We start from the raw sequence: 15,511 nt of genomic DNA on the forward strand, positions 1-15,511 counted from the left end.
GAGGGCATTTTTCGTCTTTTTACAAAAAAATAAAATAAAAATCTCAAAAATTACAGAAATGCCATTATAGCTGTTGGGGACTGTTTTTTTACAGATTTTCCCTCGTTTTATGACCGTTTTATAGTTGTTGGGAGGGCATTTTTTGTCTTTTTCCAAAAAATTCGAAATAAAATTAAAAAAATAATCTCGATTTGCCGCTGGTTCCCTTGCAGATATCTCCAGCAATCTCCGATCGTGTCTTGGACCATTCCGGCGAGAGTTTCCGGTATTGTCCAGCTAGTCTGACGAGTCACTTGATAGATCTATAAATATCATGGGACTCGGAGGGCGTTCTGGAGTTTCTCGATGGCGGTGGACTATCGGCTGGTAAGCTGCTCGGAGGGAATCTGAGTTGGGAGGTAGTGGGGAGAGGTCTCCTCTCCGTCGCCGTCCAAGTGTGGAGGTGGTTGTCTGGTTTCTGCTTCCTGAGGAAACCATCGCTTCAGCCAGGATCTCTTCTTCCTCTGAATCGGTTTCTGAGGTCTCTGAAGCTGAGTCTTCTTCCTCGAACACATTGGCATCATCTCTTTCTCCTGTTGTATCTGTCTCAGTTTCTACATCTGCTTCGGTTCCATTTTCCGTTTCTGTGCCATCGTGGGTATCAGAGTCGGAATCTGGAGGGTTTACCCCTGTGAAGGGTCTGCACATCTCTGTTCTATTGCCGGGAGTCTCACGTCTGAAGGAAATGAGGAGAGGGGAAACAATGCCTATAGGTGGGAATGGTGTAGGAAAATCTTTTGCGTCGGGTGCAAATCTGGTTCCTCTTGGCATGGGCGGAGGAAATCGGGTAGGAGCTTCGAACTCTGGTGCAGATTCTGGGTGGTCTCAGATTAAAAACCGAAATGTTAGACGTTTTGAAAGTGTCTTAAGGAGAAGGAAAAATGGGCAAAGGGGGGAATGGAGGTGTTGCAAATGTGGATTTAGAAATTTCAGCAAACGAGTTCAATGCTGGCAATGTAACAAGTTCTGGTCAAGCTTGGATTTTAATATATCCTCCTACCCTGAAAATAAGTTAAAAGAGAAGCATCGGGTGGGTGCCCTGAAAAAGCCAGATCTTGCTCCGAGTGTGGGGAAGATTTTTCCATCCACGTCGGAAGGTATGGAGTTTAATGTGGAGGTGGTTCCTCTTAAATCGATCAGTAACGCTGATATGGGATTATGGGGAAATCTCTGCGAAGGTTGGTCTGGGGATTTGGCGGCTTTGGAGTCTTGGTTATCTCGGAAGAGCAATATGCCGGAAGGGGTGGTGGTTTATAAAATAGCGAAACGGGAAGTTCAGATATCCATTCCAAGAGGGATTAGTAGATCTCAGATAATATCGTGCTGGAAAAACGCAGTTAACTCTCCTTTTCTTGACCTTAGGGTGTGGACTGACAAATTTCCAAAAGAAGGTAACCCTTTCTGGTGGAGTATCGAAGGCGTCCCGCCGGAAGCTTGGTGCGAGGATAACTTCAGGAGGATTGGGGGAAAAATAGGTAAGATTGTAGAAATCGATCCTTCATGCTGTGCTGGAAATGGCTATAAAAAAGGGCGTATTCTTCTAATTGCGTCTGGTGCACCAGGGAAGGAGATATCGATTCAAGTATCTCTTGATGGGTCCATCAGATGGATTCTAGCTTCAAAAGATCTGCTTGAAGAAGAAGGTGATATTTCCTTTGTGAAAGCTGATTCTCATGGGGAATCCGAATTCGAGAAGGTAAAAGAGGGTGGGGTTTCAACAAACAAAGGAAACGACGAGTTTTATGAAGAAGAAGTAGCTGAAGATCCTTTAATACCACTAAATGCTTCTGTAAAGGCAGTGAATGACATTTCTGCAACCAAAGAAATTCCGTCCTTGGAGACTGAGCATGGAGTTTCCATCGGCGTGGCAGGGACGGAGGAGGCGGTGCACGTTAGCCACCAGCTCTATCATGAGCCGCTGAATGTGCAAGATAGCATTGGAACAGGTGGCAGTTATTTTGAATTTCAAAATTTGGGGTCGCCAGAAAGATACAGATGGCGTAGCGTGTGTGGTCTTGACTGTTCTCCCCCTCCTAGAGTGGGCCCCACTTCTTCTAGTATTAATAGCTTTGCAGATATCCTCTCTGCTATCTCCCCTTGCAGAAGTCATTCTTTGGTTTTTCCCAATGCCTCCAGCTCTGACGTTTTGATAAACGAGCCCCCTTTATCGTGTGGAGATCAAGCGAGTGGGCCAAAAGCACTTCAATCAAATTTCTCTCTTCCAGCCTTTTCCCTTGGGCCTTCGTGCTGGGCTGACTCGGAAGTCGATATGGGCCCAGGCTGTCAGCCTCCCTTCCCATTAAGTTCTGAGGGGCTTTTTAACAAGTCTATCCCTTTCTATTTTGAGTGGAAATTGTTAGGTTGTTCTCCTGGACAATTCCCCACTCTCGAAATCTCAGGAAGTGTTAACCATGGATTCCTCTCTGCGTCCTTATGCAGCTACTCTCACTCTCAGGTAAGCTATCGCGATAAGATACTTGCGTGCGGGATCAGTGCCCGCTTGGTTTTTGAACAGGACCGGGCAAAGGAGAAGGTTTTTGAGGATGCTGAAGGGTTAAATGGTGCAAATTTGGTGAAAGGGGACTGGAAAGAAGTTTTGACTGAACAAGGAGATGCAGAGGAAATCGGTTCTTTGATTTCTAAGAAAGAATATTGTCTACCTTGGATCCGTGGACGGAAGATTTTTTTGCTTGACCTCAGTGGGATGAGTGGCTTGGGGAATCGTTTTTTTAGCCTTCAAAGGGAGTCTCCTTTTCGATTCTTAGTTAAGTTTTCTGCTTCAGGAGCCAACTTTGAATTCAACCCAAGCTTCCGTTGGAGTTTCGACTCATCTTCTCTGGTGAGAATATCCTCATACTTTGAAGAGAATTGTGGGATGATCCCTGTGATGAATATTCGAAACGATCTGGTTGAGTATATGGTTGACCACACCTTGACCATTAGTAAGAAATTGGGTTTGGTCTATGCGGGCCCTGAGGATCAGTACCGAGATGCAATTCAGGTAGCAGAACAAAGGGATGAAGGTAGAATTCCTGTCTCTAACGGGTCTACAGTTTTCAGTTCGAGTCGATTGAAAAGGGAATTACTTCGCTTAAAGTCGAACATTAATTATGAATCGGGTTCTAGTGGGAAGAGCTTTCTCTCGAAGAAGAAAGGTAGAAATTCAGATGCTCGATTGGGGAAGATGCCTTCTATTTAAGTGATATTATGAAGATTCTATCTTGGAATATTAATGGTTTGGGATCCCAGGAGAAAAGATCTCAGGTTCAAGAACTGCTAAAAGTCTGGAAGCCAGAGGTAGTCTGCATTCAGGAAAACTAAAGTGATCTCCCTTAGTCGTTTAGATTTCAAAAGGCTGGGTTTTAATAAGGAGTGGGATTTTGTTTTTTTAGCTTCTAAAGGGGCATCGGGAGGTTTACTGTTAGCATGGGATAGCATCTCTTGGTCTAGTCAGGAGGTGTGGTATGGAGACTTTTCCATTTCAGTTTCTCTCCAAAAGAAAGTGGATAAGTCTGATTGGCTCTTCTCTGGAGTCTATGGTCCATTCACATCTACCGAAAAAGGTCTTTTTTGGGAAGAATTGGTAAAGGTTAGAGAATGTTGCTCTCACCCATGGTGCATTGGGGGTGATTTCAATGAAATCCAGGCAGTAGGGGAGAGGTTGGGGTGTACTAGAATCACTAATAACATGAAGGTATTCTCCGATTTTATAGCAGATAATGAGTTAGTTGATCTTCCCTTGAGTGGTGCTTCTTTCTCTTGGGCCAGAGGGCAGTGTAGAAGTAGACTGGACAGATTCTTGATTTCTGGGAAATGGTTAGAACTCGTTCCCGAGGTTTCTCAGAAAGCGCTTCCTCATTTGGTGTCGGATCATTGTCCAATTCTTTTAGATCCTCGAATGGAATCATGGGGTCCATCTCCTTTTAGGTTTGAAATTGCTTGGTTGGAATTTCCCCAGATGGTGGAGAGGTTAGGGGGCTGGTGGTCTTCTTGTAAGATGGCAGGCCCGGCTGACAAAGTTATTGGAAACAAACTGAGAGTTGTTAAGGCAAACTTGAAGGAGTGGGTTAAGGAGAGAAAGCTATGTGATCACGGGCGAAAGCGGTGGCTGGAGAATAGAATGGTGGAATTAAATGCACTGGGGGAGTGTGGTCTTGATTCGGAAAAAGAGAGGGAGGAGATGGGCAGGGTTAGTATCGAGCATAATCGTTTGCTGCTTCAGGAAGAAATAACCTGGCGTCAAAAATCTAGAGTTAAGTGGATCGTGGAGGGTGACAAAAACACTGCCTATTTCCACGCAATGGCTAGTGTTCATAGGAGAAAGAATAGAATTGAATCTTTGATTGTGGAGAGGGAAAGAGTTTCTAACAAAGAGGTGATTACAGCAGAAATTCTCAGATTCTTCAAGGATCTGTATTCTTCTGATGGTATCCTCCGCCCTATCCCGCAAGAGGTGCAGTTTGACAGCTTATGTTTGGGGGAAGCTGCATCTTTGGAAGTTCCTTTTACTGAAGAAGAAGTAAAGAAATGTTTATTTTCCTTGGCGAAAGATAAAGCTCCTGGCCCGGACGGATTCTGTTTGGCTTTCTTCCAAGTTTGTTGGGATTTTGTTAAATCGGATATGATGAGCTTTTTTCAAGAATTTTTTGACGGGATTGCTCTAGATAAAGGCACTGGGGCAACCTTCATTACCCTCATTCCCAAGATAGAAGGGGCTTCAAAGGTGGCGGATTTTCGTCCGATTAGCTTAGTCGGTTGTTTATATAAAGTATTGGCCAAAGTTTTGGCGGATCGTCTCAAATTAGTTCTTCCCTCCATAATATCAGATAGTCAAAGCGCTTTTGTTAATAAGCGTCAAATTTTGGATTGTTCACTCATTGCAAACGAAGCTATTGACGCATACAGGCGTAGTGGTCAAGGAGGAGTCTTGTGCAAACTTGATATGGAAAAGGCTTATGATCGGGTCGAGTGGGAGTCTCTGGACTATAGTCTTGGAAAAATGGGTTTTGGATCTCGGTGGAGAGGCTGGATTAGAGCCTGTGTATCCTCAGCTTGGTTTTCTGTCCTCATTAATGGTTCTTCCAAAGGCTTTTTCAAATCATCTAGGGGGTTAAGGCAAGGGGATCCTCTCTCCCCCTTTCTCTTTGTGATTGTTGCGGAGTCTCTTAGCCGGCTTTTGAGGAAAGGTAGTGAGTTAAGTCTTTTCGAAGGCTTTTTAATTGGGTCTAATAAAGTGGAGGTTTCGCTTCTTCAATTTGCAGATGATACGCTGCTATTCTGTGCCCCAGTGATCTCTCAGGTATTGAATCTTAAAGCCATCTTAAGGTGTTATGAGATGGTTACAGGCCAAAGAACTAACTTCTCGAAATCTGGGTTATATGTTTTAAATGTTTCTTCTTCCAAAGCTTCAGTTTTTGCTAGGATTCTGGGGTGCTCTTTGAAGCCTTTGCCCGCATCTTATCTCGGCCTTCCTTTGGGGGTGGGAAGACCGAATAAACTATTCTGGAACCCCATCATTCACAGAGTTGAGAGGCGTCTCGACTCCTGGAAGCGTAATCTCATTTCTAAAGGTGGGCGCTTAGTTCTTATCAAAGCAGTTCTATCATGCATCCCCATTTATTTTCTTTCCTTGTTCAAATGCCCAGTGAGTGTCGCCCTAAGAATTGAACAGATCCAAAGAAGGTTTTTGTGGGGGGGCTCTCTTTCCTCTGGTGGAATTCCCTTGGTTAAATGGAGTTCTGTATGCCTCCCTTTGAAAAATGGAGGGTTAGGGATTCGGAGAATAAGAGGCTTTAATATGGCTCTATTGGGTAAATGGCTGTGGAGGTTTGGGTCAGAACCGTCTGCTTTATGGGTAAGAGTAGTAGGAAGCAAATATGGGGTGAGGGAAGGAAATTGGTGCTCTGCGGATAACTATAAGTTCAAAGGTGTCACTGTTTGGCGGGACATTTTGAAGGTTGAGGTTCCTTTCTCCAAAGGTATTCGATTTAAAGTCTATGTAGGGGATAGAATCCGATTCTGGTCAGATCCGTGGTGCTCAGCAGTTCCTCTCAAGGAAATGTTCCCTGATCTGTATCTAGTGTCTACTCAAAAGATAGGATGGGTGGCGGATTTTTTTGAAAGGCTGAACTCAGGAGTGGTTTGGCAGCCACAGTTCAGACGAAATTTTTTTGATCGGGAGTTGAATTCTGTTCTTGAACTAATGGCCTTGATAGAAGGGTGTTACATCAAAAGGAGTGGGAGTGATTCCCGTGTTTGGTTTCAGTGTACATCCGGACTTTTCTCTGTTAAATCTTTCTATCATCAGTTGGTGTATTGCGAAGCGGAGGCTCCTTTTGCGTCGATATGGAAGTCTCATTGCCCGCCGAGGATCTCATTTTTCGCTTGGGCTGTATGTTGTGGTCGAATTCAAACAATAGACTTCCTGCGGAAGAGAGGGATGATTATCGTCAACCATTGTCCTTTATGTTCTTCAGATGGTGAATCGATTGATCATCTTTTCATTCTCTGTAAATTTGCCCGAGAAATATGGGGTTATATTCTATCTCGCTTTGGGGTATCTTGGGTTCTCTCAAACACCATCTCTGATTTCATTAAAAGCTGGGATTGGTGCCCCTGGAAAAGAAAGGGTAAGACGCTATGGAAGATGTGTATGGTGGCTTCTTGGTGGTTCATTTGGAAGGAAAGAAACTCCCGAGTTTTTGAAGGTGTGGCAAAATCGTCTTATAGGATTTTTATCAGTATCATTTCCGATGTGATATTTTGGGCTAGAAGCCTTTCTATGTTTCATTTCGTATCTGCGTATGATCTTTGGGAAGGTTGGGAGACTATTTGCAAGGAGGGGATTAGTAAAGTTAAAATATTACAACCCTGGATCCCTCCTCCTGAGGGAATGATAAAGTTAAACTTCGATGGCTCCTCTCTTGGTAATCCTGGTGACGCAGGGATTGGGGGTCTATGTAGAAATTCAAAGGGGGATGTTCTCTGGGCTTTCTCGGGCCCCATTGGAGTGGCGGATTCAAATGAAGCGGAAGTGAGAGCTGTTCATTGCGGGATTAAATCTTTGGATATGGCTGTGATAGATAAGGTGATAGTGGAAGGGGACTCTTCTAATGTTATTCTATGGCTTCAGGGTGCAGCCTCTCCTCCGTGGCGCTTTCTATCTCTCTTTGAGGAATTAGATGATTTAGTTTCTCTCTCGTCTATATCCGTTAGGCATGTAAGGAGATCAGCTAATTCAGAGGCTGATTCCCTAGCGCGGAGTGGCGTATTTAGGTCTAGTTTGGAGCGATTTGACTATCTCCCTCCTTGATTTTGTATTTTCTCTTTCTTCTTTTATGTACTTTGCTGTGAACTATCTCGGTTCTTAATATATTCCTTTTCTACCGTCTCAAAAAAAAAATTAAAAAAATTACATAAATTCATTTATGGCTATTGGGGTGTGTATTTTACACATTTGCCCTCATTTTGTGACCGCTTTATAATTGTTAGGAGGGCATTTTTCGTCTATTTGCAAAAAAAATTGAAAAAAAATAAAATAAAAATCTCAAAAATTACAGAAATGCCATTATAGCTGTTGGGGACTGTTTTTTACACTTCTACCCTCATTTTATGACCGTTTTATAGTTGTTGGGAGGGCATTTTGAGTCTCTTTTCACCCCAAAAGCTATAAATAGCCCTCTAACCATTTTTTTTCACAACTCATTTCCTCTTCAAATCTTCTCCTACAACTACAACTCTTTTATCTCCTACACTACACTACATACAACTATATCTACTTCTCCTACAACAACAAAGATCATCTCAAAGGCTTTTATTATTCCAATTCCACTACAAGCTCAAGAAGATCAAAGGCTTTTTATATCTCCCTACAACAACATGCTCTACCATACTAAAGACAAGAGCTTCTCTTCTACAACCTAAGGGTGGAGGTATTTTATTTAATTTCCTTTCATTCCTTATTCTCTTTCTCTCCATTTCAACTTAAAAAATGAGTTCTTCTGGAGGAGCCTCATCTATTGGTTCCACACCCGCTAGATCGGATGACCCGGCATGGGCTTATGGCCTAGTAATTCCGAGTCAGAAAAACTGTGTTAAATGCACCTTTTGTGAAAAACTCATAAAGGGTGGAGGTATAACTCGGTTTAAAGAACATCTAGCGGGTGTTCCTGGAGATGTAGCGGCATGTAAAAAAGTTAATGCCGATGTAAAATGGAGAATGTCACAAATGTTAGGCGAAATGAGAAAAGAAGGGGCTAGGAAAAGTGTATCAAGGGCAGAGGTGGGTAGTCTTTATGCCGCACCAGAAGAAGAAGATGTGGAGGAGGGGGAGGGGGATGAGGACGACGAACCGATGGGACCACCTCAGCCTAGGAATAAGGGGAAAGCGGTTGTTGTAGAACCGAGTGGGGCAAAGAGGAAAAAGAAGGGTCTTGTAGGGGGGTTAAGAGATTTCTTTGCACCACGAACAACCCCTGGATCCCAGCCAAGCATTAAGAGTGCTTTGGCAACAAAAGAAACACTTGATCGGGCAGATATGGCAGTTGGCATGCTTTGCTATGATGCCAACCTGCCTTTCAATGTTGCTAATTCACCATATTGGCAGCCAATGTTTAATGCCATAAATGCAGTAGGCTCAGGTTATAAGGCGCCTTCTTTTCACGATTTACGGGGAGGGATATTGAAGAAAACTGTAGAAGAAGTACACAACTACTTGGGGGAAGTTAAGAATTCATGGAAAACTAGTGGTTGTAGCATTATGGCCGATGGATGGACAGACACCAAATAACGTGCCTTAATTAACTTTTTGGTGTACTGTCCTAAAGGAGTAGTTTTCCTTAAATCTGTTAATGCATCTGGCGTAGTGAAGAATGCTGAGGCATTGTTTGCAATTTTTGATGAGATTGTTTTGGAGGTAGGTCCGGAAAATGTGGTGCAGTTTATAACTGATAGTGAGCCAAGTTATAAAGCTGCTGGGAAGAAGTTAGAAATCAAATATGCCACATTCTTCTGGACTCCGTGTGCAGCCCATTGTTTAGACTTGATTTTAGAGCACTTGGGCAAACCATATGTGTTTCCTCTCATAGGAAGCACAATTGACAGGGCTCGAAAGATTACGAGGTTTATCTACAACCACGCAGCTCTATTGAACTTGATGAGACAGAAATTCACGGGTGGGAGGGACTTGTGTCGTCCTGCGTGGACTAGATTTGCTACCAATTTCATTAGTATACAGAGTCTGGTGCTTCATAGGAAAGCCCTACAACAGATGTTCGTGTCTGATGAGTATACTGCTAGTAGGTACATTCGACATGGATTGAGTGAAGAGATCGTGAGTACAGTGTTGGATAAACAATTTTGGGACAGCTGCAAGCATATTCTAAACATCAGCAAGCCATTGGTGAGGGTGCTGCATTTGGTAGACCGGCAAGACAAACCAGCAATGGGTTACATATATGAGGCCATGGATAGGGCCAAAGAAAACATCAAGGCTAGGCTAAAGAACAAGAAGTCAGATTATGCTCCCATCAAGGCTTTCTTCACCCTGCTCTCTTTTTCAGTCCTACTTAACTCTTTGCGCAGTTTCATAATGTTCCTCGCCAACGATCCTAGGTTGGAGCATAGTTGACGTTGAATCTAAAGGATCTACTGCTGGATAGATTGCATAAAAAAGGTCTATGTAACCACGATTATATGACCAATTGTAGATCCCATTTATTATTTGGTCCAAGAAAATTCTCTTAGGGCCGATTTTAACAAATGAGTTGATTAATTCCAAATTCTGAAAAGATGAATAAACAGAACCATATAAAATAGACGCTATGAATATTCCGAAATAGGCTATACTGACTGAAAAAAAAATCTTTTTATAAAGCAAATCGACTTCGATTCTTGAATAATCCACATCACTTTTGGTTCTATTGTAACAAATGTAACAAAAGATTCCCTTTTTATGTGGATGTAGGAGGATTTGTTTGGGAAGTAATAAGCCCCTTTGACATCTCTTCATCTGCAAAGAATTCTCGACGTGAAAACACAGAGACAAAGGGCTGATCTTTGAATAGGTCGGGATTGATCCCAGATAATGGATCAGATCACACCAATATCAATCCTTTTTATTCCAAGGCGAGGAGGATTCAATCACTTACCCAACATCAAGGAACTATTTGTCACATTCAGTAAAGATTTATGATACATGTATAGGATGTACTCAATGTGTACGAGCCTGCCCCACAGATGTATTGGAAATGATACCTTGGGACGGATGTAAAGCTAAGCAAAAGGAATAAATATAGTGATATTTATATTCTTCGTCGCCGTAAATAGTAAAGTAAATAGGAATATTGAAAATCGAATAGGATAAGTAATCGGTGGGCGAACGACGGGAATTGAACCCGCGCATGGTGGATTCACAATCCACTGCCTTGATCCACTTGGCTACATCCGCCCCTCCTCTCTCTCTAAAGCTAAAGGAGTCATACGTGAGCGATAACTTGGGATATCTACTATACGGCCATTAACTAAAATATGTCTATGATTAACTAATTGCCTTCATTTCATTTTTATTTGATTCTATTTCTATATTCTTTCCAGATCCAAGGACTAAACAATGAAAAAAAAAAAAAGTGCCAAAAAAGAAAAAAGCATTGACTCCCCTCCCATATCTTGCAACTGAAAGGTGTTCTATTTGCCCGTAGCTCACGTTTGATACCTGATAAAGCAAATCTTGGTTTTCGTTTCCCTTGTGACGGACCTGGAAGAGGGGGGACATGCCAAGTATCTGCCTCCACCAAGAACGTTTTATGAAACTCTTTGACCCTCGAATTTGGAGTATCCTACTTTCACGTGATTCACAGGGTTCAACAAGCAATCGATATTTCACGATCAAAGGTGTAGTCCTTCCTTTCTTCAAACGGAACGAACAGAGATAGAATCAGATCGATTCCCGAAATGCCTTTCTGGATATTCCTCTCTAGTCCATGGTCAGATGAATGAACCGCCGGGAGCTCGTATGAGAGTTGGTTTAACTGCCCTAACCATGGCAGAATATTTCTGGGATGTTAATGAACAAGACGTACTTCTATTTACTTGGTAAACGGGTCGATTATTCGGGGCGTTCCGTCATTGTCGTGGGCCCTTCGCTTTCATTACATCGATGTGGATTACCTCGAGAAATAGCAATAGAACTTTTCCAGACACATATTATGTTCTTGTACAAATAAGACTCTCTCACTTTACCTTGGGTTTTCTATAAAAAATAAAATAAATGAAAGAATATTTTCATTTTCATCAAAAATGAATAAAAAAAAGATTTTAAATTGCCGTGTTTGTTGTAAAAGAAACGCGGGTTATATACTGATATCCACATAGATATAGACAATAGTGGGAATTACACATATACACATATTACTAGTAATAACGGCAGCAAGTGATTGAGTTCAGTAGTTCCTCATATCAAATTATTGACTCTAGAGATATGGTAATATGGAGAAGACAAAATTGTTTGAAGCACGGGCAGAACCGACATTTACTTTCTATTTCAGATATAGATATCCGCCGATCTATTTTAAAACAGCTATACCCGCATATACATTCTCCAAGCATCATGAAGTCACCAGAGGTTTGATTGAATGTATTAATCGACTAGTACCTGATGAAGTTACACAGGACACCATCACCAGTCAAATTGAGAACTATCGGGAGTCCACTGGCATGTTTGCAATGAAGGTGGCAATCCGCAACCGAGGCAGATTGGAACCAGGTATATTGGTTTGTTCATTTAATTAAGTATATTTTATTTAAAATTTCCACAAGTAAATGCTTAACTATTATTGTTTCCTTTACAGTTGCATGGTGGAACCAGTTTGGAAATGACGTCCCGGACTTACAGAGTTTCGCCGTCAGAATTCTCAGCCAAACCTGTAGTGCTACTGGATGTGAAAGGAACTGGAGCACTTTCGAGCACATCCACTCGGCAAAAAGAAACAGGTTGGAGCACCAGAGGTTGAATGACTTGGTATTTGTCCATTACAACCTCAAGTTTCGAGAAAGGTAAGCTACTTAATTGAATTAGAATTAATTTTCTCATATTTCACCACGTGCCTTTAAATTTTAAGTATTACTTATTAATTTATGTTGGACATTCTTTTCAGGGACTTAAACAGAAGATCTTCTACCACTAGCGACCCACTGAGTATAGATCACCTAGATGTTATGATGGATTGGGTTGCGGAAGATGAAGATGTCATTCTGACACCAGACGACATTGGATGGGAAAATATTGAAGCGCCTTCTAGAGTTGATGCGGCCGACGACGAGGACGAGGACGCAAACCTTGAGGACACTCCTCCAAGAGGTGGTGGTGACGGCGATGATGAGGGCTACCAGTCGGTTGAGTATGATGATCCTCAACCAGATTCACCACCATTTTGATTTAGATTTAGAGATGATATGAGATGTGACTGGCAGCTGGCACTATGTATTTGGTTTTTGTTCTTCTATGTTCTACTTTTTTATGTCTTAGTTGTATTAAACTTTGGTTTTTAAGTAATAAATATGTCTTTTAGTTCATTTAAGTGTTTCTTATATTTGTCTAACAATTTCTAATTTTTTAGGATTTTTTCATATTTTTAACTATTTTTTTCGACCGGAACGCCGAACGAAACGGCCGGAACAAGTTCCGGTAGCCAAAACGGAACGGCGACTGGAACGGAATTTATAACTAAGCTATGCATCCTTGGAGGAATTAGAACCAAGGTTGCCAGAGCGGGAACCGAAAGCGGGACTCGATTCGGGATTAGAAAGCAGAAATCAAAGGCTCCGGGGATGATTGGGAGCGGGAATCGTGGGTTTGCCGGGGATTCGACGGAGATTTGCCTAATCGCCGGGAGTCGCTGGGGAGTTGGGATTCGCCGAGGATTCGTCGGGGATTCGCGGGGTATCACTTGGGAATCACAGTTCTAAAAATTGGGAATCGCGGGAATCGAGGTTCCGACGAATACGAACCCCGATTCCCAATTTTCGGGGATTCGAACTGATTCCCGAATCGGATCCGCGTACGGGGGAATCGCGATTCCCCAGCCCAAGAAACGAATCCTGCTTCTTTGATTAGAACCAATGAGAACAAAGAAATGCAATTCAATGCATAATGGTGTAACTGCTGCATAGTATTGCATGAGGGAGATATCCCTCATGCAACTTGACAATACTTTGTTGAAGCCATACTAGCCAGTATACTTCAGCAATGTTTTTTCCTTTGTTGATGTAACTCATTCACATATTTAAAACTCCATTAACTGTTTTTCTTTTCAGAAAACAAATCCACTCTCAATGGCTCCATTGAGTTCACATATCTAAAACTCCATTAACTGTTTTTCCTTTCAGAAAACAAATCCACTCTCAATGGCTCCATTGAGTTCAGCAGACATCACAACACCACTTGTTACTCTAACCGACATAGTTGGATCATCTTTTCTTGGTTCTTGAACTCTAACTCCATCATTGAGATACCATAAGTTGGCCTTACCAGCAATATAGATCCAAACTGCATGCGCCTGGGGGATAATTATTCTAAAAAAACTTCACTAGGCCAATCATAACGCCCGGTCTGTCTGAATGAGAACTGAGGTCCACTAATCTTTTCTGATAACAGTAACAAAAACCTTTTCTTCAATGATGGAGGACTAGATGTACAACATCTAACCATGCATACTTGTCTTCTTTATTTTCACTTCTTAGTGAATGCATGTCCGTGGTAAGGAGCATTTATGAATTTTCCTACCAAAAAAATCTCAAGATTTTCAATTCGCTAGCAAGTGGGGGCGAAAATTCTTAACGTATCATAGTGTTTACTTTGTCATCAGCATCCATCCAATAATCAACAGGAAAAAAAGTGGTATGCTAAAATGAGGGGCGCCCCTTATTATGGTTGGAAGTCAAAGAGCATTAAATGGACAATGGTGACATTCGGCCAGTGGGGGGCGCTCACGCCCTTTCACCCCATTTTTGCAAGGGCGCCCCTTAGTTTAGAATTCCTCGGAAAAAACATAAGAAATAAAAGACCATTGCTCATACCTCTTGTTTTCCGAATACAAGAAGATAAGAACCCCAAATTCGACGAAAAATTAAATGCGCCATTCCAATCAGCATCCCTGTGAGGCAATGTTGAGTCAAATATCAAATCTAAATTCCAATTCCTTGTACACATAATAAAAATTTTAAATGAAATGAAATGAAAAGACTAAAGTAGAAAACGCACACATCCTTTATGCAGAAGCTCAATTTGCGAAGGATCTCGGGGGACAAGATAGCTGTGAGATTGGAAAGCCGATTGTAAACAAGCTCAGCGAAGAGCGGTACAACCTCTGGATTATCCGACTGATTATAGTCATCTACTTGACACTTTACTCCCCATGAAAAGCTCAAAACAACAATAACAATGACAGGAAAAATTGGAATTTGTCTCAATTTAGCCCTAGCATTCCTCATCTCCATCTTGGAAAGGTTCCGCGATGGAAAATTATTCAATAGAAAGAACTTAGAAAATTAGAGCTGGATAAAATGGTACAAAAAACCTGAAATGGACAAAATCCAGGACATATTAACCCTAGCATTGCCTGTAAGAATCATGGATGTTTGAAAGCATCCAATGCCTGAGAAAAATCGGTAATAGAAAAGATGAAGAAAAACTTGAAATGGACAAAATTAAGCACATATAAACCCTGAATTTGCTTGTGGATATGAAATGAGAGGGTTTTGAGCTGATTTTTAGATCTGGAAGGAGAGAGAAGAGCTTGAAACTGGTTCAGAAATCGCCAGGACAATTTAACGATTGGATTTGGTAATGGAGATGATTTGGAGAGCTCAACGAGCTGGAAATTTCGAGAGGATTCAAAGATCAAAGGATCTGAAAATCTAGGGTTTGGAAAGAGTCTCTGGTTTTCGGAGAAGGAAAAGGAGAACAAATGGCGGGGAGTAAGGCGGGGAGAGACTCAAGGGAAGAGAGAGAATTTAAAATGGTAAGTGATAAATTTTTCCCCCTTTTCACATTGAACAGCCCCATTTAGCGTAAAAAACTTAAACAGTAGTCATAAATAATCTAAATTGGTGTGTACTGAGTAAGAAAGGGAAGTTGATATATTACTTCCCTTTAAAAAAGTACAGCGAAGCGAGTCAAGGATTCAAGGGCCGGAAATGTCTTTTCTTCTTGTCGCGTTGGTGGTTTAGAGTCTTTTAGACATAGCAAAAAATTAGGCATGATTTTCATGTGAGTTTGTCTGATGTACTACATGCCACGTGTACGGCGATCCAATCTATGAAAAAGATGTTTAAGCCGTTCTCTTTAATGGACGGTTTAGATCACTCAAAGCTTACAATGAGGTCAGCACCCTTCTCATTCATTTACTCACTAATAAAAGTTGTAATAAAAAGGAAAGGGAATGAGGAAAATGATTGTGCGGTCAGGCGCATATAA

General features: G+C 41.8%; 2 protein-coding genes across 4 annotated transcripts in view; one reads left to right on the forward strand and one right to left on the reverse strand.

The window, feature by feature from the left end:
- LOC143855511 (ABC transporter G family member 28-like) overlaps nt 1-15,134 on the reverse strand; it is an 82,556-nt gene extending 67,422 nt beyond the window's left edge. For 2 of the 3 annotated variants that reach the window (XM_077365655.1, XM_077365654.1), the window contains exons 1-2: nt 14,297-15,130; nt 14,113-14,189 (exon numbers count right to left, since the gene is read on the reverse strand). In XM_077365655.1, coding sequence (XP_077221770.1) covers nt 14,113-14,189; nt 14,297-14,532 — 313 coding nt within the window. In that variant the 5' untranslated portion in view covers nt 14,533-15,130. Of the gene's footprint in view, nt 1-14,112; nt 14,190-14,296 lie in introns of all 3 variants that reach the window. The other variant, XM_077365656.1, reaches the window with a different exon arrangement.
- LOC143855387 (uncharacterized) lies at nt 8,030-12,589 on the forward strand. Its single transcript, XM_077365504.1, has 4 exons — nt 8,030-8,678; nt 8,865-9,651; nt 11,854-12,090; nt 12,192-12,589. Exons 1-4 carry the CDS (start codon nt 8,030-8,032, stop codon nt 12,469-12,471), a joined length of 1,953 nt encoding a protein of 650 aa, XP_077221619.1. The 3' UTR covers nt 12,472-12,589.
- Nucleotides 15,135-15,511: the final 377 nt, after the last annotated feature.

The sequence above is a fragment of the Tasmannia lanceolata genome, unplaced genomic scaffold (genome assembly GCF_043159265.1).
Source record: "Tasmannia lanceolata isolate RefF3 unplaced genomic scaffold, GAP_Taslan_0.1 ptg000021l, whole genome shotgun sequence".
Taxonomy (NCBI): domain Eukaryota; kingdom Viridiplantae; phylum Streptophyta; class Magnoliopsida; order Canellales; family Winteraceae; genus Tasmannia; species Tasmannia lanceolata.

Bases quoted from the DNA above. Each gene is read 5' to 3' on its own strand.
- LOC143855387 (XM_077365504.1), top strand. From the start codon at position 8,030: ATGAGTTCTTCTGGAGGAGCCTCATCTATTGGTTCCACACCCGCTAGA. The intron at 8,679-8,864 runs GTTATAAGGCGC...ACTGTCCTAAAG, and splicing joins CATAAATGCAGTAGGCTCAG to GAGTAGTTTTCCTTAAATCT. The intron at 9,652-11,853 runs GTTGGAGCATAG...AATTTCCACAAG, and splicing joins TTCCTCGCCAACGATCCTAG to TAAATGCTTAACTATTATTG.